A 17,941-nucleotide genomic window follows, 5' to 3' on the forward strand; every position below is an offset into this window, starting at 1 on the left:
TATATAAATAAATCAATTATATATATATAAAGAGAGAGAAGAGATTAACTTATATAATTAAAAAAAATTTTACTAACTATTTTTTGGATCAGTTAGCATGTCATTGAAGTTGACAATTGAAGGTTATAGATTTGAGAGATTTTAGGTGCATAATGTCCTATTTAGTCAGATATGTAATAAGGTAAGGGAGTTTAAGGGTAAATTAGAAACGTTACAAAAAAATTTATATATTTTTTAATTATTGATTTCAATAAATATAAAGAATGAGATTAAATCATTTTTCTATATTTATTTATCATTTTTATCCCTTAAATTTATAATGTTGTGAAAAAAATTTATATATATATATATATATATATATGTCTATAGTCCATGCAAGTTGTCATTACAAGACAATTATGCCCAATTCTTCTCTTAAGTATTGAATGTTTGCTACCGATAAAGGTCACTTTCTCAGTGAATTATTTTAGCATATATTCTAGAAATTTTCTTTCAACTTGTTTTCCCAAAATAATTCTAATACTAATATGTATATATTAAAAAATTATCTCATATTATAGTTTTGAAAAATTAAACATGACAGCTTTGAAAAATCCTAGTTGCAAGTTACTTTAAATATAATTATAGTATTTCATTTGCAATTTTCACTAAAACGAACTTATCATTTTTTAAAAAAAATCGAGAATCTTGATTATTAAAATTAAGAATTTCATATTTTACTAACAAATAACGCAGTCATTAGCAGAGAAAATGATTTTAATTACCTTGAAAATGAACCTTGTTTTAAGTAAAGTGTGACTTTCATCAAATTAAATTTTTGGATAAATCTAACTTATAATTTAGGAAATATTATTTAATTTTTTTTTATGTGAGTTCTGAAAATATCAGTTTTATTAATGTTTATAATAACCAGATTAAAAAAAAAACGAAAAGGTCAATGATTTCAGCGGTAGTAGTTTTTCTTTCCTTCTCACTTGACTATTAAAAATTTATTATTGCAAGTTAATTAGAAAAGAACACAAAAATAATAAAAAATTATTAATCCAATTAACTCAAATTTAAATAAACTCCCTTCTTTAACAATTATCAAGAGTAATATGTTTAGTTTTCTTCAACACATTCAAGTTTTATTTTCTTTTTTTTCAATTTTATAGTATATAATTTCTTTTATCATAATAATTATAAAAAGCTTCATTTTCTATGTTACTCTCTATCATAACATTTATTATTCTTATTGTCTGCACAAATAATAAAAAAATAAAATCTTAAAATACTTTTCCTTTGAGGTCCCAATTTCATTTTCGATAAAAAAAACTTTAAAAAAAACATTAAGATTGGAGTTCGATACTATGATGACAAACAAAAAAATTTCATCTTTTTATCCAAATCGACCTCCTTTGGATGTATCGAAAGAGATAAGAAAGTAATTTTCTTATACAATTCAATGATGTTGTCAACTATAGTTCGATTGGTTTATATATTATTAGAGTTGATATTTAAAAATTATGAGTTTGAAAAAATTTATATGCGTAATTTTTTTTAATTAGATAAATAATAAAATATGAAAAATTTTAAAAATAAATTAAAATTAAAAAAATATCAAAAGATTTTTGAACCACCTAAACATATTAGTTGATAAGATTTACTGGAAATATTTTGAAAATAAAATAATAAATTCATGGGTAGGCGTTAATCATGATTTTTAAAATCATTTTAAAAGAGATTTAGACTCAAGTCAAAATATACCGATAAAAATGTGAATATTGGCAATATATTTTTGGCATTTTGCATGATGATAGGGACTTCAAAAGGGAATAAATAGAAAAAAAATTTAGTTGCAAGGTTAAAAAATGTTTTTTTGAATTTTTAAATGAACGAAATTTAATTACGTAATAAAATTTAATTAAATAATTTTTTAATTATAGTCAATTGAATCTTTAAAAACATTTTAAATAAAAAACATAGAAAATAAAAATATTTTATTTTATTTTATTTATATATGTTAATTATATTAAATAATACATTTTAATTTATTTTATTGATTTCATAAAAAAATTATTTTAATCAATAAAAAGTTAACAATGTTATTTTTTTTATTAAATAAAAACTGAATTAGATAAAAAATGAAGGAATTGATTGATTATAATAAAAAATAAAGATTTGAATATTTTTTAATTATAATTTAAAGATTTTTTTATTCTTTTAACCAAAAAAATTTATGTATAGAAATAAATTCATAGGCTTATGTCATGATTAAAAGAAAGTTTTGGTATAATTTAATAATGGATGTGAATGTTGGCAATCTCTTGGCATTTTGTGATGGAGAAAAGCTTTGTGGATGTTTGTTCCCTTGGTAGATATTTTTCACCAATGCCAAGGTTGTTGGAAATCCAATTTTTCCAATAATTTGGGTGGTTGGTCACATTAGATTATCATCACTTCAATTTTTTTCTCAATTTAATTTTTTCGATATAGTTCAAATCAGGCAAAATTAAAAATTGACACTAAAAACAAAAAAAATTATAAATATTAATATTAAATCATAATTATCTTTTAAAAATAATTGGTTTAATAATTTATATACATAATCATATTCTATACAATCATTTGCTTTGAGAAGAAACGATCGTTGCTTCACATTGTGTGGCTGCAAATATTGGCTGAGATGGCCCAAAAGACCTATAAAAAAACCCTTCTAAAATAATTGGGCTAATAAGCCCAACAAAACCCAATTTATTGTTGAAACTCATTTATAACAAATTTATTATTTTATTTATAGTGATGGATGAAGTTTATAATTTATTTTTTGATAGGGGTAGTTTTGTTATTGTACTTTTTACTTTGATTGAGTATGATAAAAAGTTTAAAATTAAAGAATATTTGTTGAAAAATAAAGAGATGTTCTCTAAAGCATTTTAACTTTTAAGTAATAATTTTTTAATTAAATTAAAAAAATACAATGATAAAATTAAATAAATTATATATTATTGTAAGTAAAGTAATAAATTTAAACTTTATTCTAATTCTCATTGATAAAAAAAGTTTAAAAATTTTTAATATCGAAAAATTCAAAATGTAAAAAACTTAATATGAGACAAAATGAAATCTTTTTAAAATGGAAATTGTTTACACTATTTATCACTTTGAGTCTTCCATAATTTTTGAATCAAAATTTTTTTTTTATAAAAAATTAAAAATAAAAAAATTCTAAATATTAAAATTTAAATTCTAAATTTATCAAAAATTATTTTTTAAAAGCCAACATCAGCAGCTGACTCCAAACCATGAAGCAAAAATCAGGCAAAACCTACAATCAAATAGCAGAGGAAACTGGGTTGACCAACGTCTATGCAGCTCAGCTCCTTAAACGCCAGGCTCAGCTCAAGCCTGAAACCGCCCCTAAGCTACCGGCAGCCTTGCCTGACCTCCCTGAGGAGCTTCTCCGTGAGATGATGAAGCCACCCTTGTGGTCCTATGATCCTAACCTTATCCAAGAACAAATGTTTACAGGTTCTTCTTCTTACGTAATTCACATAAAATATTTAAAAAAACGAGGATTTTTTTTAATACCCATTTTTTATTTCAGGTTGAATGAGGATGTTATGCATTTTGGTGAGAGCATAAAGGAGATTATCAATGAAGAGTTAGTTGATGGCGTGTAAGCTTTTTAAGTTGTTCCTTTAGGTCATTTTATTGCAATGAATTTCTTTTGGTTGTTTGGATTTGAATTTAGAAATGGAAGCTGATTTCTGACTGTTTTCTTCGTTTCCTGAGTGAAAAAAACCTTTTAAAGCTTTTGGTCTTTGGGTGTTTGCATTAGGGATGATTGATTACAAATTAAAATAGGATGTGGAAGTTGAGTTCAAAAAGTGTACAATTAGGACAGGAACCAAGGTAGCACAAGGGACTTAATGTAAAATGGTTCTGCTAGTTGGAATTGAATGATTGATCAGAAAAGATATGGGATTTGGTTTATACTAAGATACATTAGATACACCTGGAAGTAATTGAAAATTCTGGTTGAGTTTCAACTTTCAAACATGGAAAGCTTGAACAAGTTGTGGCCAAATGATTTGAATTTTCATATATCCATTCACTAAATCATGTTCGTTTTGTGTTTAGCATGTCAGCTATAGACTTCTACTGCTCCGTTGACAAGGTTAAAGGCGTGGATGGGAAAGAACGAGTCGTTGTGACATTTGATGGGAAGTACTTGCCTTATACCGAGCAGGTTAGTTGCCTTTGGTTTCTTTTAGTTCATATTAAAACATAACTGATCTCCCCATTGTTTCTTGTTGATATGAAATACACATAAAAGGGTCTAAGACAACAACTGGTGTTGAATGCAGATGTAGGTTTTTTCTTTGCTTTTAATAGTTTAAATGATTTCCAAGTTCTAATACAATCTGGAAAATTTTCCTATTAAAGTGCAATAGTTTTAGCTTTTCTGATCCGATGGGTGGTTAACTCTCTTGTAGTCTACTGCCATTTAATAAAGGGATCATATTCAGTGGTGGATTCAAAAGTTTTTTTTCGAGAGTATTTACTTATAATATATTTAAAATATTAGTGACGGATTTATTAATTTTATTGATGGAAAGGGTCCGCCTCTGATCATGACCGTGATACAAGGACGTTGGTAACAGATTTCATAAATGGCTCAGGAACTTTGTATTTGCTTCTAGCATAGAGATGAAACTGCATTGATGCTAAATTTGTTTCATTGTTAGTGAAAATTCAGCTGGGATTATTCATAACTTTTCTGATCCTTAAATCTTCATGCACATGAACTGACAAACCCTCGCTTAAAATTCTTTTCTAATGGCAGAAGTCAGAGCATATGGTTTCCAGACTAAAGCTGCAATGGAGCTAATGAACAGTCAACTGGTGCTGTGATGTGGGATAAAACTTCGTTTTTCTTCTTACAGGAACATTATCTAATAGTAAAAAGTGAAAAAAAAAAACAGAAATTCTTTGTATATACATTCGAACCACTGTTGGTCATATTTCTCTTTACCGAGAAATCGAAGAAGCTATACAAGAGTTTTTTCGGACCTGCTCATAAGTCTTCGCCGTGAGTATATAGCTGTATTCTGTTTGAGTGAGACTTTGGAGCTACACGTAAGTGAGAGTCTAAATGATATATTAATTTTCGCAAGTTATTTGAGTTTAATTCAAATAAAATTTGAATTCAGTTTAAATATTATCGAATCAAATTCAAACTCGAATAGTTTGATTTATTGATTGAATCGAGTTTGAACATTCTTATATCTGATTCAAATTACTCGTGAGCCTAATCGAATTTTTATATTTTAATATATTATAACTATTTTAATTAATAAAATATCTCGAACTCGAATATAAATAATTAAATTTTTATTGAATATAAAAATCGAATTTATTTTTACATATTAATCGAATCTAATTTAGCAAGCTTGAGTAGTTCAATTTATATATCGAGTTGAGTCAAGTTTCGACTATCGAATTTGAAGTCGAGCTCAGGTTCGAGCTCGAATTTAATATTGTATGAATTCGAATTCGATCGATTACATCCCTACATGTAAGGGTGAGAAAAAATCAATTCACAATTGTAACATTTAGTTTTATTTAGATTGGATTTTGAATCGAAAAGTGAAAAATAAAAAAAATATTGAATCGGATTAAATTATATATTTTTATTAATTTATATATTTTTTAAATTGATAAATAAATTGATAAATTGATAAATTGATAAATCGAATCAAATTAATAAAATTAAATTCGAAAATCGATTCAAATTTAAATCAAAATTTAAAATTTTATAATATTATCTAATATAAAAAATAAAATAAAATTTGATTCAAATAATTATTACTTCTAATTACTTAAAAAACCAATTAACTTCGTTTGTATAATCATAAATTTGAAACCCTCATCAGTAATATAAATAATTCATGATAATTTGATGCTGCAGTGTTTTTTTTTTTTTTTTAATAACAAAAGAATCCCTTGGGATGAGAAAGGAATCACAGTTATGAGTTTGCTTTTTATTTTTTAAGAGTGTTATGTTTAAATAATAAAAAAAATCACAAATTGTACCACCAGCCAATATTATAAAAATTATCAAATTTCACAACTTTTTGAAAAATAGGGTAAGAAAATGTTGGATTCAGATGATTATGGTGTAAATAAATTCAAAATAAATGAATTTTATTAAATTTATATTTTATTTATTTAATTAATGAATTTTAAATATTATTAATAATTATTTTTTAAACTATATTTTTACATTGGGTCCTCTTTCATTATTTTTTTTTCAAATGAGAAACATTTTAGCAATTGGGCCAAATTCAAGGCCCAGAACCTTGGAGATAAAATATCAAGATAAATGCCAAAATCCTTGCTGTATCCAAAACAACTCACCCCTTCACCCTCAATTCCATCTCTCATAATGTCACAAACCCTAGCACGTGCCGCCACCTCCACCCTCACGCGCCACCTCACTATCTCTTTTCTCTTCCCTAAACGCCACCTCTCCACCGCTTCCATCACCCACCCTCCTCGCATCCCTTCTCTCCTCTTCTCTCGTCGCCCTCTTACCCCCCTTTTCCACGCCGTCCGATCTCTCCCTCTCGGTCCCACGCGCTTCACCTCCATCAGATGCCGCGTCAACCGCTCTGGAAACTCTGCTTATTCCCCGCTGAACTCGGGGTCAAACTTCAGTGACCGGCCACCTACCGAAATGGCCCCGCTTTTTCCCGGATGTGATTATGAGCATTGGCTTATTGTTATGGACAAGCCTGGTGGAGAAGGAGCTACTAAGCAGGAAATGATTGATTGCTATATCCAAACCCTTGCTAAAGTCGTTGGCAGGTTTTTTTTTTTTTTTATCTTTTCCAGGATATTTGTGTGTTTGGGTGCTGAGAAAATGTGGGAAAATGGGAGGAAAATGATGGGCTTTGGTTGGAAAAGAAGATATTTTGACACTTTTGTTTTTAAGATTATTGTGTTTGAGTTATTTGTTATTGCTCTGTGTTAGTGAGGAGGAAGCTAAGAAGAAGATCTACAATGTTTCCTGTGAGAGATACTTTGGATTCGGCTGCGAGATTGATGAGGAGACCTCAAATAAGCTAGAAGGTAGACCTATCGATTCGTATATTCAAAATACTGAAATTTGTGGATTCCAATCTAGTTTTATATGAAAATTGCGTGCTGTAATTCGTGTTGACACAAAGACATCATGTTGACATAAATACATTTTTTTTTAGTTTTGTTAAATCAATGTATGGTTATTATTAAAATTTTAAGCGATGTCACCTAAATGCATCTTTTTAGTTTTGTTAAATTCATATATAATTATTGTTAATATTTTAAGCAATGTCACCTTCGTATCTTATTTTCGTATTGTAATCGTGTTATATCACTGTGTAGGTCTATCAGAAGGTCTTGCTTTTAGTTTTCCTTCAGTTGGTGGATTAATTTTTTTTTTCTTTTCCTGCTGGAAGTGTATGTTCTGTAATATATAAATTTTGTTCTTTTCTTGTTAACAGGATTGCCTGGTGTTCTCTTTGTGCTTCCGGATTCTTATGTTGATCCCGAATATAAGGACTATGGAGGTAAGCCTTTCAGTTATAAGTAGTTTTGCAAAAACTTTTGCTAGTATTTACATGAAATGCTGATTTACTTAGGACATTTGTATCCATTCTGACATATGCTTTTCATTTATCTTTCCTTCTGAGACCATATGCTGGTCTATTGATGTTGTCTGCATGTAAACATTCCTGTTTAATGGTTAAGTACAGTTAACATGCATTTCTATACTTTCTTTTGCTTTTTTATGATGTTTCTTAAGATCTCTAGTTGTTTTAATTGTCCTAAGCTAGGTACTCTTGCCAAATACTTGGCAAGAGTGTAATAGGGAATGCCTGGTTCCGTTTTAGACAGTGCATGGTAGTCCATCTTGGCAAAGCTAAAAAGCCTTATAGGCAACATTTAGTTTTGAATGCTAATGGACTTACATCAGAAGATAGCATCAGTCCATCTTGTTAAAGCTAAAGAGTCCCATTGGTAATGTTTAGCTCTGAATGCTAATGAACTCGGGTCAAATGTCTCTATTTCTGGATCTGTACTCTGATTCTCTAATATGGAGCTGCAGCTCGGGAAGATGACTTAATAGATGTGATATATGTATGTATTCATATAGGCTTACTCGAACATGGAATGAGTCAATATCTGCATATTATGCGCATGCTTGTTGTTTATCAATGAGATGAAGTGAATATTGTGCATCGGAAGCTTGGCCACAGAAATGATCTACTTAAGAGCTTGTAAACGTTTACCTCAGTCCATCTTGGCAAAGCTACAAGCCTTGAGTTCGCAATGTATAGCTTTGAATGCTAATGGACTCACATTGAAGTCCTCTTAGTACATTGAAGTCCTCTTAGTACTCTTCTGTGCTTCAGCTTATGGAGTTGCAGAGTTATGGGAGAAGATACATGCTCTTCTGTGCTTTCACGTGATTATTTTTGGTATTCAGTATTGTGCTTCTCAGAAGGGACATATAAATGATACCACATGTCTAATTTATGTTACTTTTTAAGTTTTAATTGCCTGATTACAAACAAAACGATCTGGGCTTCTGCATTTGTTGTTGTCTTGTTCCATAATTCGTATTTTTGTTTCATTTTGCTTCACATGGATTATAAATCTCATATATCTATTTAATATTGAGTTTCTGTTGGAAAATTAAAAAACCCTTTGCTTGAAGTTTTCGTGCTCTTCTTCTTTAACTATCATATATTGATTGTATTTGACATTTTTTCCTCTCACTTTGCAGCTGAGCTGTTTGTCAATGGCGAGATTGTTCAAAGGTCACCCGAAAGACAAAGGAGGGTGGAACCACAGCCCCAGAGAGCGCAAGACAGACCAAGATACAACGACAGGACTCGTTACGTGCGTCGCAGAGAAAACATGCGGTGAAACATTTGATTACAAAGAATAGCTATATAGAAATCTTGGAAGCAATGAGCTTTCTGATGTGATCCTGGAGATATCGAAGCATTATTCTGAGGATGCAGATAATGCTTTGCTGTTGAATGTTATTTTTCTGGTCTTGAATATTCTATGCTAGAGTTCCCCACTTGAAACTGTTGTATGAACTCTGATATGAAATGCTCAGCGTAGAATGCAAGTCCCTTTGTTTATTTTCCTTCTTTCCCCATGTTTCACCAACATTGATGAGTTATGATTAGGAATTACAACGGGTCGGATCGAGATGAATTTTTGTTCAATCTTGAATCCAATTTGAATTTATACCCACAATACTTTAGCTACAATACTTTAGCATGATCCAATAATTTTTTTTTAATTTTTTAAATTTGAATTCGATTCGATATCATATAAATCATATTTGATTTAATTCGATTTAAAATTAATAAAATATTATTTTTTAAATAAAAATATTTTTTTAATATAAATATAAAAATAAATAAATATATATAATTAAAAAATTAATAAAAATAAATTTTTTTATTTATATCGAGTCAAGTTGGATTTATTTAAAATTCAATCTTAATTCGATTTTGATATTTATTTGCTATTATATTATTCGATTTGATTGAAAATTCGATTAAAAAAAAAATTCAACTTTAAGAGGATAGGTAGGAATTTGTCATACACGGATTAGATTGTCATTCTTAATTATGTCGAGGGTAGCCCCTCCCCTTTTAGTAGTGATTGTTTTTTTATTGTTGAATTTTGTTAAATTTAATAATTTTAAGTATGATATAATGATTCAATAAGGAAAAAAGATAAAAAATGACATGATTTAATATTTTAATAAAAATTATTTATGAGTTTAATAAAAATAAAAATATATGTTTTATATTTAAACATAAATTATAATATAATAATTTTTCATATTTTATATATATTTAATACAAAATAAGTAATATACAGATTCTCATGCATAAATTTCATTGTGCCAACATTACTATGCAAGTGATAAAATAGATTTTATCTGTTCTTTTTTTTTTCTTTGACATTTTTTTATTATCCTTTTTCATCTCTCTTTATCATTACCACAACAAAAATGATATTTACCAATTAATTGATAGACTCTCCCCTCAGATCTCTAGTACATTTAGATTAAAAGAATCTTTTAAGGGGCTGTTTGGTTTGGAAAAAAGTTAGATTTCTCTCTAAAATCTTATTTTTCGTAATTATATATATATATATTTATTTGATTCATAGTATTTGATTCTTAAGAGTATTATAAGATTTTTAATAGTATTCAAATATCTCAAAATAAAAATCTTACATTTTTTTATAATTTTTTAATATTTCAAAAGGAAAATTAATTGTCTAACATTTTACTTCAATAATAAAATTTTTTTAATTTATTTTATTTTTAAAAATCGACATAATTATATGATAAATGAAGATACATTCTAACACAAAAATAAGCATTTATAGCCATAAATTGGGTAAAAATGCAATCCTAATCATAGATTAGATTGTACGCTTAATATATTACATATAATAAAAACAATGATTTTAAAAGAACAAACATAGTAGTAATTTTATGTTTTTGAAATGTTTTTTTTAATTTTAGAGAGCAATAAGTTTTTTTTTTATTTGAAACGTTATCAATTAAAATGATAATAAAATAATATAAATATTTTCATATCAACAATGTTTATAATATGAAAAATGTAGATGTTGGTATAATTTAAAAAAAATATTTATGATACTTAAAAATATATTATTTATTAACAAAAATCATGTTTATTAATTTGAAAATGTGATTGGTAATTAATTAATAATAATTTAAAACTTTAAATTTAAAAATTATTTAAACTACGTATTTTATATATTTAAATACCCAGAAGAACCAACATCTGAACGCACCAAGATTGGCAAAGCCTTCTCTTCCTACACTGATGAAACGGTCGTTAGGGTAAATATCTAATCTATTCAGTTAATTCGATTATAAAAATTTAAAAGTTGTAAAAATTCAAAACTTGATTTAATCGATTTAATTTAAAAAAAAAATCGAATCGACCTATTTAAAGAGTAAACAAAAAAAAAAAAAAAAAACCAAATCTAAATAGATTGATTAATTTTCAATTTTGTACATTGTAGATAAGGCAGAACAGTCAATCTGTAAAAAAAAACTTCCATGGACTGATATTTTCAAGATTTTTCAAGAAGTATGAACAACAAATTATTCAAACATTACACATAAGCTCTGTTATAAGAACAGCAAGAAATTTCAAAAATTAACTTGAAAGATCAAACAAGTACCCTCAACAATAACACCAGCAATTACAGTACCACCACGAGTCGGATCGAAAGCAACTGCAATTACTCCAGAGCCACAAGTAGTGGTTGCTGCAGATTGTGTTGCAGCCTCAGGAATTAGGTATGCTGAGAAATTTGAAATTGGTGAGCAATGTAGTCACAACAACATCATCAAAATCTTGATCAGCTCACTTCTTTCCTTGTTTTGCTTTAGATATAAAATATTCTTGCCAAATAAATAAACTGAGAGGCATAAGGGTCAATAGAGGGTTGAGAGGGCAAAGAGGCGTCAGGGGAGGCCTGAGAGTTTGGGAGTGCTGAGCTGCATGTGTGAGGGAGAGAAAGAAAGGAAGGAAATTTAGGGATTCATAGCATAAATGGGTTGGGCAAAAGGGTATGAGATATAAAACTGTAAATCGATCGATTAAACCATCAAAACTGATCTTACAACCGACAAAACTGAAAAACTCCATAAAACCGAATCTAATTTAATTAAATTTCCATTTTTCGTCGATTTATTCGGATAAAACTGACTAATGCTCTCCCTTAACGGCCATAAATTCAATTCTGAAAGTAGAAGAATTCGAAGGGATTGGAATGATAATAGAAGGTTAATTCACTAAAGGCTGCGTTTATAATTTGGAAAACATAGCATTTTTGTTTTTTCAATTAAAAACTATGTATATAGTTTTAAAAACATAGTTCTTATAAAAATTTTTATGATCAAAAATTATGTTTTTACTTACAAAAACATAATATTTGTAATTTTTTTAATAAAAGACTATGTTTTTATTTTTAAAAATGTTGTCTTTGAAATTTTTTTAATCAAAAACTCTACATGAACAAACGTAATCTTTGTAAATTTTATTTTTAATAAAAATTACTATCAATTTAAAAAACACGTAATCTTTGTAAAATTTATATTTTAAAGATTGTTTTTACTTACAAAAACTTAATCTTTGTAATTTTTTAATTAAATATTACGTTTTTACTTTCAAAAATGTAATTTTAGTTTTTTCTTTTTCAAGAAAAATGAACGTTTCTATTTTCGTAAATGTACTAATAGACAACTTTATTTTCAATAAAAGATTATATTTTTACTTTTATACACGTAATTATTGTAAATCTTTTTTAATCAAACATTACGTGATTGATTTTATTATATATGTTTTCTTTTTTTTTGAAAAAATATAATTTTTCTTTATTTGTAATAAATCAGCTTATTTTTAACATTATGAAAATAAAAACTTTTTTTATTTTAGTTCTTTAATGGTTATCATAAGTTTAATTTTAATAATATAATAGGTAGTTGAAATGTAGGTTACATGTTATTTACATGTAATGAAGGTCATTATAATAAAAAATCTTCATTACATAATCTAATTTTCCCTTGAACCAAACACAGAAATATAATATTCCTATAACATGAAGAATCGCTTATTTTTATGAATCCACACTTATTTGAAGATCATTTTCCTTTCAGAATTTAAGTTTTCGAAATCAAACGACCCTAAGAATTCTTAAAGTGACACATATTCAATATTATTAAATTATTATTATACCTTTATTCTTTACTTTTATTCTTGATTATTTTACTTTATTTTTTATTTTTATTTAATTACTTTTGTGTTTTTAAAATTTATTTTAATCTGTTATTTATTTAAATTTTAAATTAAGGTAGACTTTGATTAGTTAAAAAATAATAATTTTTTAAATTTGAAAATATGTAATAAAATTTTGAAAATAAATAAAAATATTTCAATAATGAAATTTTTAATAATCATGAATGGTTGATTTTCTAATAAAATTTTAGATGAGATATTTTTTAAAAATTATAGCCAAATTTTAGAAAAAAATAAAAAACGATAATTGATATTAATTTTAGAGCAAAAGTAAAATGTCATAAAATTTTGAAAAAAATTGACCTAATGGTGAAAAATTATAGATAAAACTTTAATAATGATAATTTACATTTATTTTCAAGCAATAATATAAAAGTGAAAATTTTATAAAAATAATAACATAAAATTTGAAATTAAAATTTAGTTCTTTTAAAAAAAAATAATAAAATTGATAATGAAGTTCTTAAAAATCTTTTAAATAAAAAATATTTTTAAATGTAATTTCAATAGTATAATAAAATGACAAAATAATATAATTAAGTCATGCACATTGGAAATGATCCTTGATTTCTTTTGCAATAATTAGAGTTGAACTCACACTATGCCCATTTAAAAAAAATAGAACAAATGTTTTATCATGAAATGCTATATTACTAAAGTAAATGGGTATACTGAAAAATAATACAATGGTTCATTAACAATCATAATTTATTGTCAATTAAAAATGTAACTATTAATAATTTAAACAATCCTTAAACTTTCAAGGAAATATTAGCATGTTGGTATTTATGTTATTATTTAAATTCAAAGAGATAGGAAAATGCAATATTTTTTGTATGTATATACGTGAATGTATATACTTAAAAAAAAAGTTGAACATATATATATACTTTATTTTTTTTATTTTAGATATTGCTAGCTACTACCCAAAAAGCAAGATTGTTAAATTAAATCATGAAAAATCTAGAATAAATCCATCTTATTTAAAATGCTAATATGGTTAATGAAAAGATTTAACCATGTAAAAGCAAGTAGATAGCAACATAAGTGGTCTAAAGAATGCAGTATGGATATAAAGTTATATAAAAAAATTAAAATCTTAAGCACATATTTTCATAATGATTTAAACAAAATGCATTTGTAAAACTTCATTAGGTTAAAATTGAGTGAGCAACCTACATAGAAAAAAAAAACAAGAAGTTAGGAAATTTTTTTTTTTTAAACACAATCTCTTAAGCTTGTTTAGGACAAATAAATAGAAAAAATTATACCAAAACAACTATTCATGCACCTAACTCTAGCAACAGAATATAAATAACAAAAAAAAAAAAAAAACATATATAAAGACATATATTATTAAAAAATAATCAAGCATTTAAATACGTGGTATCAAAAGATAATATATATTTTTGTTTGTCCTGTACACCCAATAGCTCATTAATACCTAAAAAAGAAACTACTTGCCTTAATTCTGTAAGAAAGCCACACCTTATCTCTATTCTATACTATATCATAGCTTTTCTTAATTAATCTCTTGGAATAATGATGAATGAAAATAATAATTATATAAGACAATCAAATCTAGTTGCATGATATCATGAATGATCAAATTTACTAAAATTCTCGTCGTAAAAAATGTGTTAGTTCATGCAAATTTATATTGATAATTCATGCCTAATAGTTAATAAGAAAAACAGATAGTTCTAGTCAACTTATATTGACAAAGAAACTTAAAAGGGAAAAAAATATTGTATTATGATGTAAACTAATTTTGAAAACAAAAAAAAATAAGGTCAATAAAAAAATACTTTACAGTAACCAAAAACTTGTATCATACAACAAACAATATAAAAAAGAAAAAAGAAAACACAACTTTGAAAAAAAATACAGCTATCAATATTGTAGAAAAATTAATTGCCAACACATAAAAAATGAAAGTAAGAACCTGTAGATGTCATCACCTACAACATTAATAAAAGCTTTAATACTAAATTGAAAAATAAAGAAATAAAGAATCAATTTTAAAAAATGCATTGATCAACACAAAAAAAAAAAAAATTTTAAAGCCATAGAAATGATCAAACTTGAGACCATAGTAATGATCTAACATAAAAGAAATAAAGCCAAACTCTATTCTTATCAACATAAAAAAGCATAGGCAATGCACATAGCAGCTTTGAATGTATCAAGGTATAAGCAAGCTCTAGCTCATCCAAAAGCTTTTTACCAAATCCAATTTTGTATTAGTTCATCATTACAATCCAATTTTTGTATGCTAATTCCATTTAAGAAGAAGGCAAGCATTCAGAACAAAAAAATATTGCGATATATTATAAGTTTTATCTTCAGATCTTTGGACCTATAACTACATAAAATTATATCAAAATCCCCCACCTTGTTTTTGTTTGTAAGATCACCATATTAAAGTTGAACTTTAAAAAGGAATTTTGAAATACAAATATAGTTGTGCATGACAGAAATAACCATTATTTTTTCTCAATAAAAACACAATACTTCATTGATAGATTTTAATAAATAGACTAAATTGAAAAATGAAAGAAAATATACCTAGATCAGAAGCGTACATATATAGCAAAAAACTACTCAAGTACGAAGAAGTTTAATTATAAAAAAAATAAAAAAACCAATCCTTACATGCAATAACTTAAATATTAGTTAATACTTTTCAAACTTACGTTGATAATATAATTAAAGACATGCAAACTTACAAGTTGCATGAAAAATTCCCTTGATAATCTCCAAAAACTAAGCAAAATAACTAAAATTACCGTCATAATCTACATATATTGGATGTTAAGCAAACTATAATTACTATATTTTAAGCATACACAGAGTAATGCTTGGCTCACCATTCTTCATAATTTTTAAGTACCATCTTGTCAGCCTATTCATTTAGCAGTGATTTTGGAAATGACTCAATCAATAAACACCTAATCACCTACAATCACAAAGTTCAATGTCAAGGGAAATAAAAAATATCAAACCAAATATCCAAAGGTGAATTACTAAAAGAAATTGGCAGTCTGGAGGTAGTTCTTATCAATCAAATTGATACAAAATGAAGTCTGGTTCTAATAAAACTTACAATGAATACATGTCATAATTGTAGACTTGGATTACACAAATTTCACCATTAGTTGTAATATTTGAATAAAAATATTTGTCAAAAGTAGTCTACTGTAAAGATGTTCAAACTTTAGAATATCCACTAATGTAACAAAATAAAAAATATCTATAACTATATTTGGCAAACTTCATTATATATAAAATTGAATAAAACTAAAAGAATTGTTATAAATAGTACATATCAAGAATACGCCCAAATATTCTTTGATAATTTAAATAGCATAAAACAATAAAAAAGACAAAAGTTTAAACTTGAAACAATCTGAGATAAAAATATTAATTGATGAAGCATACATATTGAGAAAAATCTAAATTATGTTTTTAGTTAAGTCTCTATTAAAGAATTTCCTACACAAAAAAATGAAAAAAAATAAAATATATGGGGAAAAAAAATCAAATTTGTCAATGAAAAGAAAATGGACCAAAAGACATAGTAAGTTAAGATTTATAACAAAAGCTAATTCAATTAATGATTACTTTTTCCTTTTAAAACAACATTTTCAATTTGCAGACAACTTCATAAGCCTATCAATTTGCATTTTTAATTAGAAAAATCAAAGTTAAACTTTTTACATATGAATGGTAATTAAAATAGTAATAAGTTCAAATTTTTTTTGGTTTATATTTTATTTTCAATATTAAAAACAAAAACTAGAATGAAAATTACACGAAATTTAATCACTTTAACTTAAAGCGATACCCAAATTCTTGTAAGAAAAATGAGATGAGAAGAGATGTTATACTCACTCTACATGATACGTTTCTTTTCAAAAGAGAACCATAAAAACCATTTGGAGATTGAGATGCTTAGGTTGTGCTTACATCAATAATCTAGGTTGGGACAACTTGACTACTTACTTCAAGTTGATTATTACTTTAAGGCCATCTAAAATATAATAAAGATCATGGATATTATACTTATAGCAGTTAAGAAGTTGTTTTTACTTGTTATTTTTCTATTTTTTTCTTCATTATCCTTTTTAATCTCTTCTCCACACTCTTTATCTCAATTCGAGCCATCACTGACTTGATTCATTGTCAAAGCAGGCAATCATCTATCTACCCTGTTCTCTTCTTTCTCTTTCTTTACCTTTTTTTTTTTTTTTCATTCTTATTCTCCTTTTTTGTCTTTCTTTTTCTTTTTGTTACGAAGCTTTTAAAAGATTTTTTTGAGACTTACAACATTTTGCTTTTTATATATATAATTTTTAAATAATTTTTTCAAAAATATTTTAATTTTAAAAAATAATTTTATCTTTGAATATTTTTTTTCACTTTTTAATTTTTTTATTTACTTTGATAATATGTCTTTTCAAATTTTAATTGAAAGATGGGACAAATTTTATTATAATAAGTAAGATATAATAGATATGAGTTTACCAACTATTTTTTCTAGGTTTTTTGCCCAAGGCAGGGGCAGCTTCACCACTATACTCCATTTGTCTTTGCCTCGACAACTTTCGTTTATCAAGGTACAACCTTTTTACTTGCCATGTTTTCTCTATTCTCTATTAGGTCTCTTAGCATTTTTTTTAAAATAAAAATTGGAACTTTGGGGGAAAGTTTGAAAACTTTTTTTTTGTACTTCATTTCTCTCTTTTGGGTATTTAGTATAATTTCATTTCTTAATTAGAAAAGAACATCATGTAGTAAAATTACTAGGTTTTTCTATTGTTATAGTATGTTTAAAAAAACGGTTACTTGGAGACTTCAAAGTTAAAATTCTCGGGAAAATTTTTTTCCTTTGTTGTAAAACTTTGCTTGGATTTTTTTTTTTTTTTAGTAATGGTTGTACAAATGAGAATGGTATCAGAAGTCCCAAATTATTTAGTAAAATAGGTTTCTATTTGTTGATTTCTGCATAATTCTATAAAAAAAAAAAGGATTTTTTT

At 26.1% G+C, this 17,941-nt stretch overlaps 1 protein-coding gene and 1 pseudogene across 2 annotated transcripts; both read left to right on the forward strand.

Annotated features, from left to right (window-relative positions):
• The first annotated feature begins 2,282 nt into the window (after positions 1 to 2,282).
• LOC111298552 (cyanate hydratase-like) lies at positions 2,283 to 5,158 on the forward strand (annotated as a pseudogene). Its single transcript, XR_016328854.1, has 5 exons — positions 2,283 to 2,340; positions 3,259 to 3,510; positions 3,587 to 3,658; positions 4,123 to 4,231; positions 4,829 to 5,158. The product of XR_016328854.1 is annotated as a cyanate hydratase-like (transcript).
• A 1,214-nt stretch (positions 5,159 to 6,372) lies between these two features.
• LOC111292162 (multiple organellar RNA editing factor 2, chloroplastic-like) lies at positions 6,373 to 9,183 on the forward strand. Its single transcript, XM_022884408.2, has 4 exons — positions 6,373 to 6,852; positions 7,019 to 7,116; positions 7,530 to 7,595; positions 8,816 to 9,183. Exons 1-4 carry the CDS (start codon positions 6,431 to 6,433, stop codon positions 8,956 to 8,958), a joined length of 729 nt encoding a protein of 242 aa, XP_022740143.1. The 5' UTR covers positions 6,373 to 6,430; the 3' UTR covers positions 8,959 to 9,183.
• Positions 9,184 to 17,941: the final 8,758 nt, after the last annotated feature.

This window comes from Durio zibethinus, chromosome 16, assembly GCF_047325235.1.
Source record: "Durio zibethinus cultivar Kanyao isolate XHJ-2024 chromosome 16, ASM4732523v1, whole genome shotgun sequence".
Lineage (NCBI taxonomy): Eukaryota > Viridiplantae > Streptophyta > Magnoliopsida > Malvales > Malvaceae > Durio > Durio zibethinus.

What these genes read in the sequence shown, in the direction of transcription:
- LOC111292162 (XM_022884408.2), top strand. Translation starts at nt 6,431, where the DNA reads ATGTCACAAACCCTAGCACGTGCCGCCACCTCCACCCTCACGCGCCAC. An exon ending in CTTGCTAAAGTCGTTGGCAG is followed by an intron (nt 6,853 to 7,018) that starts GTTTTTTTTTTT and finishes GCTCTGTGTTAG; the next exon opens with TGAGGAGGAAGCTAAGAAGA. An exon ending in CGAATATAAGGACTATGGAG is followed by an intron (nt 7,596 to 8,815) that starts GTAAGCCTTTCA and finishes CTCACTTTGCAG; the next exon opens with CTGAGCTGTTTGTCAATGGC.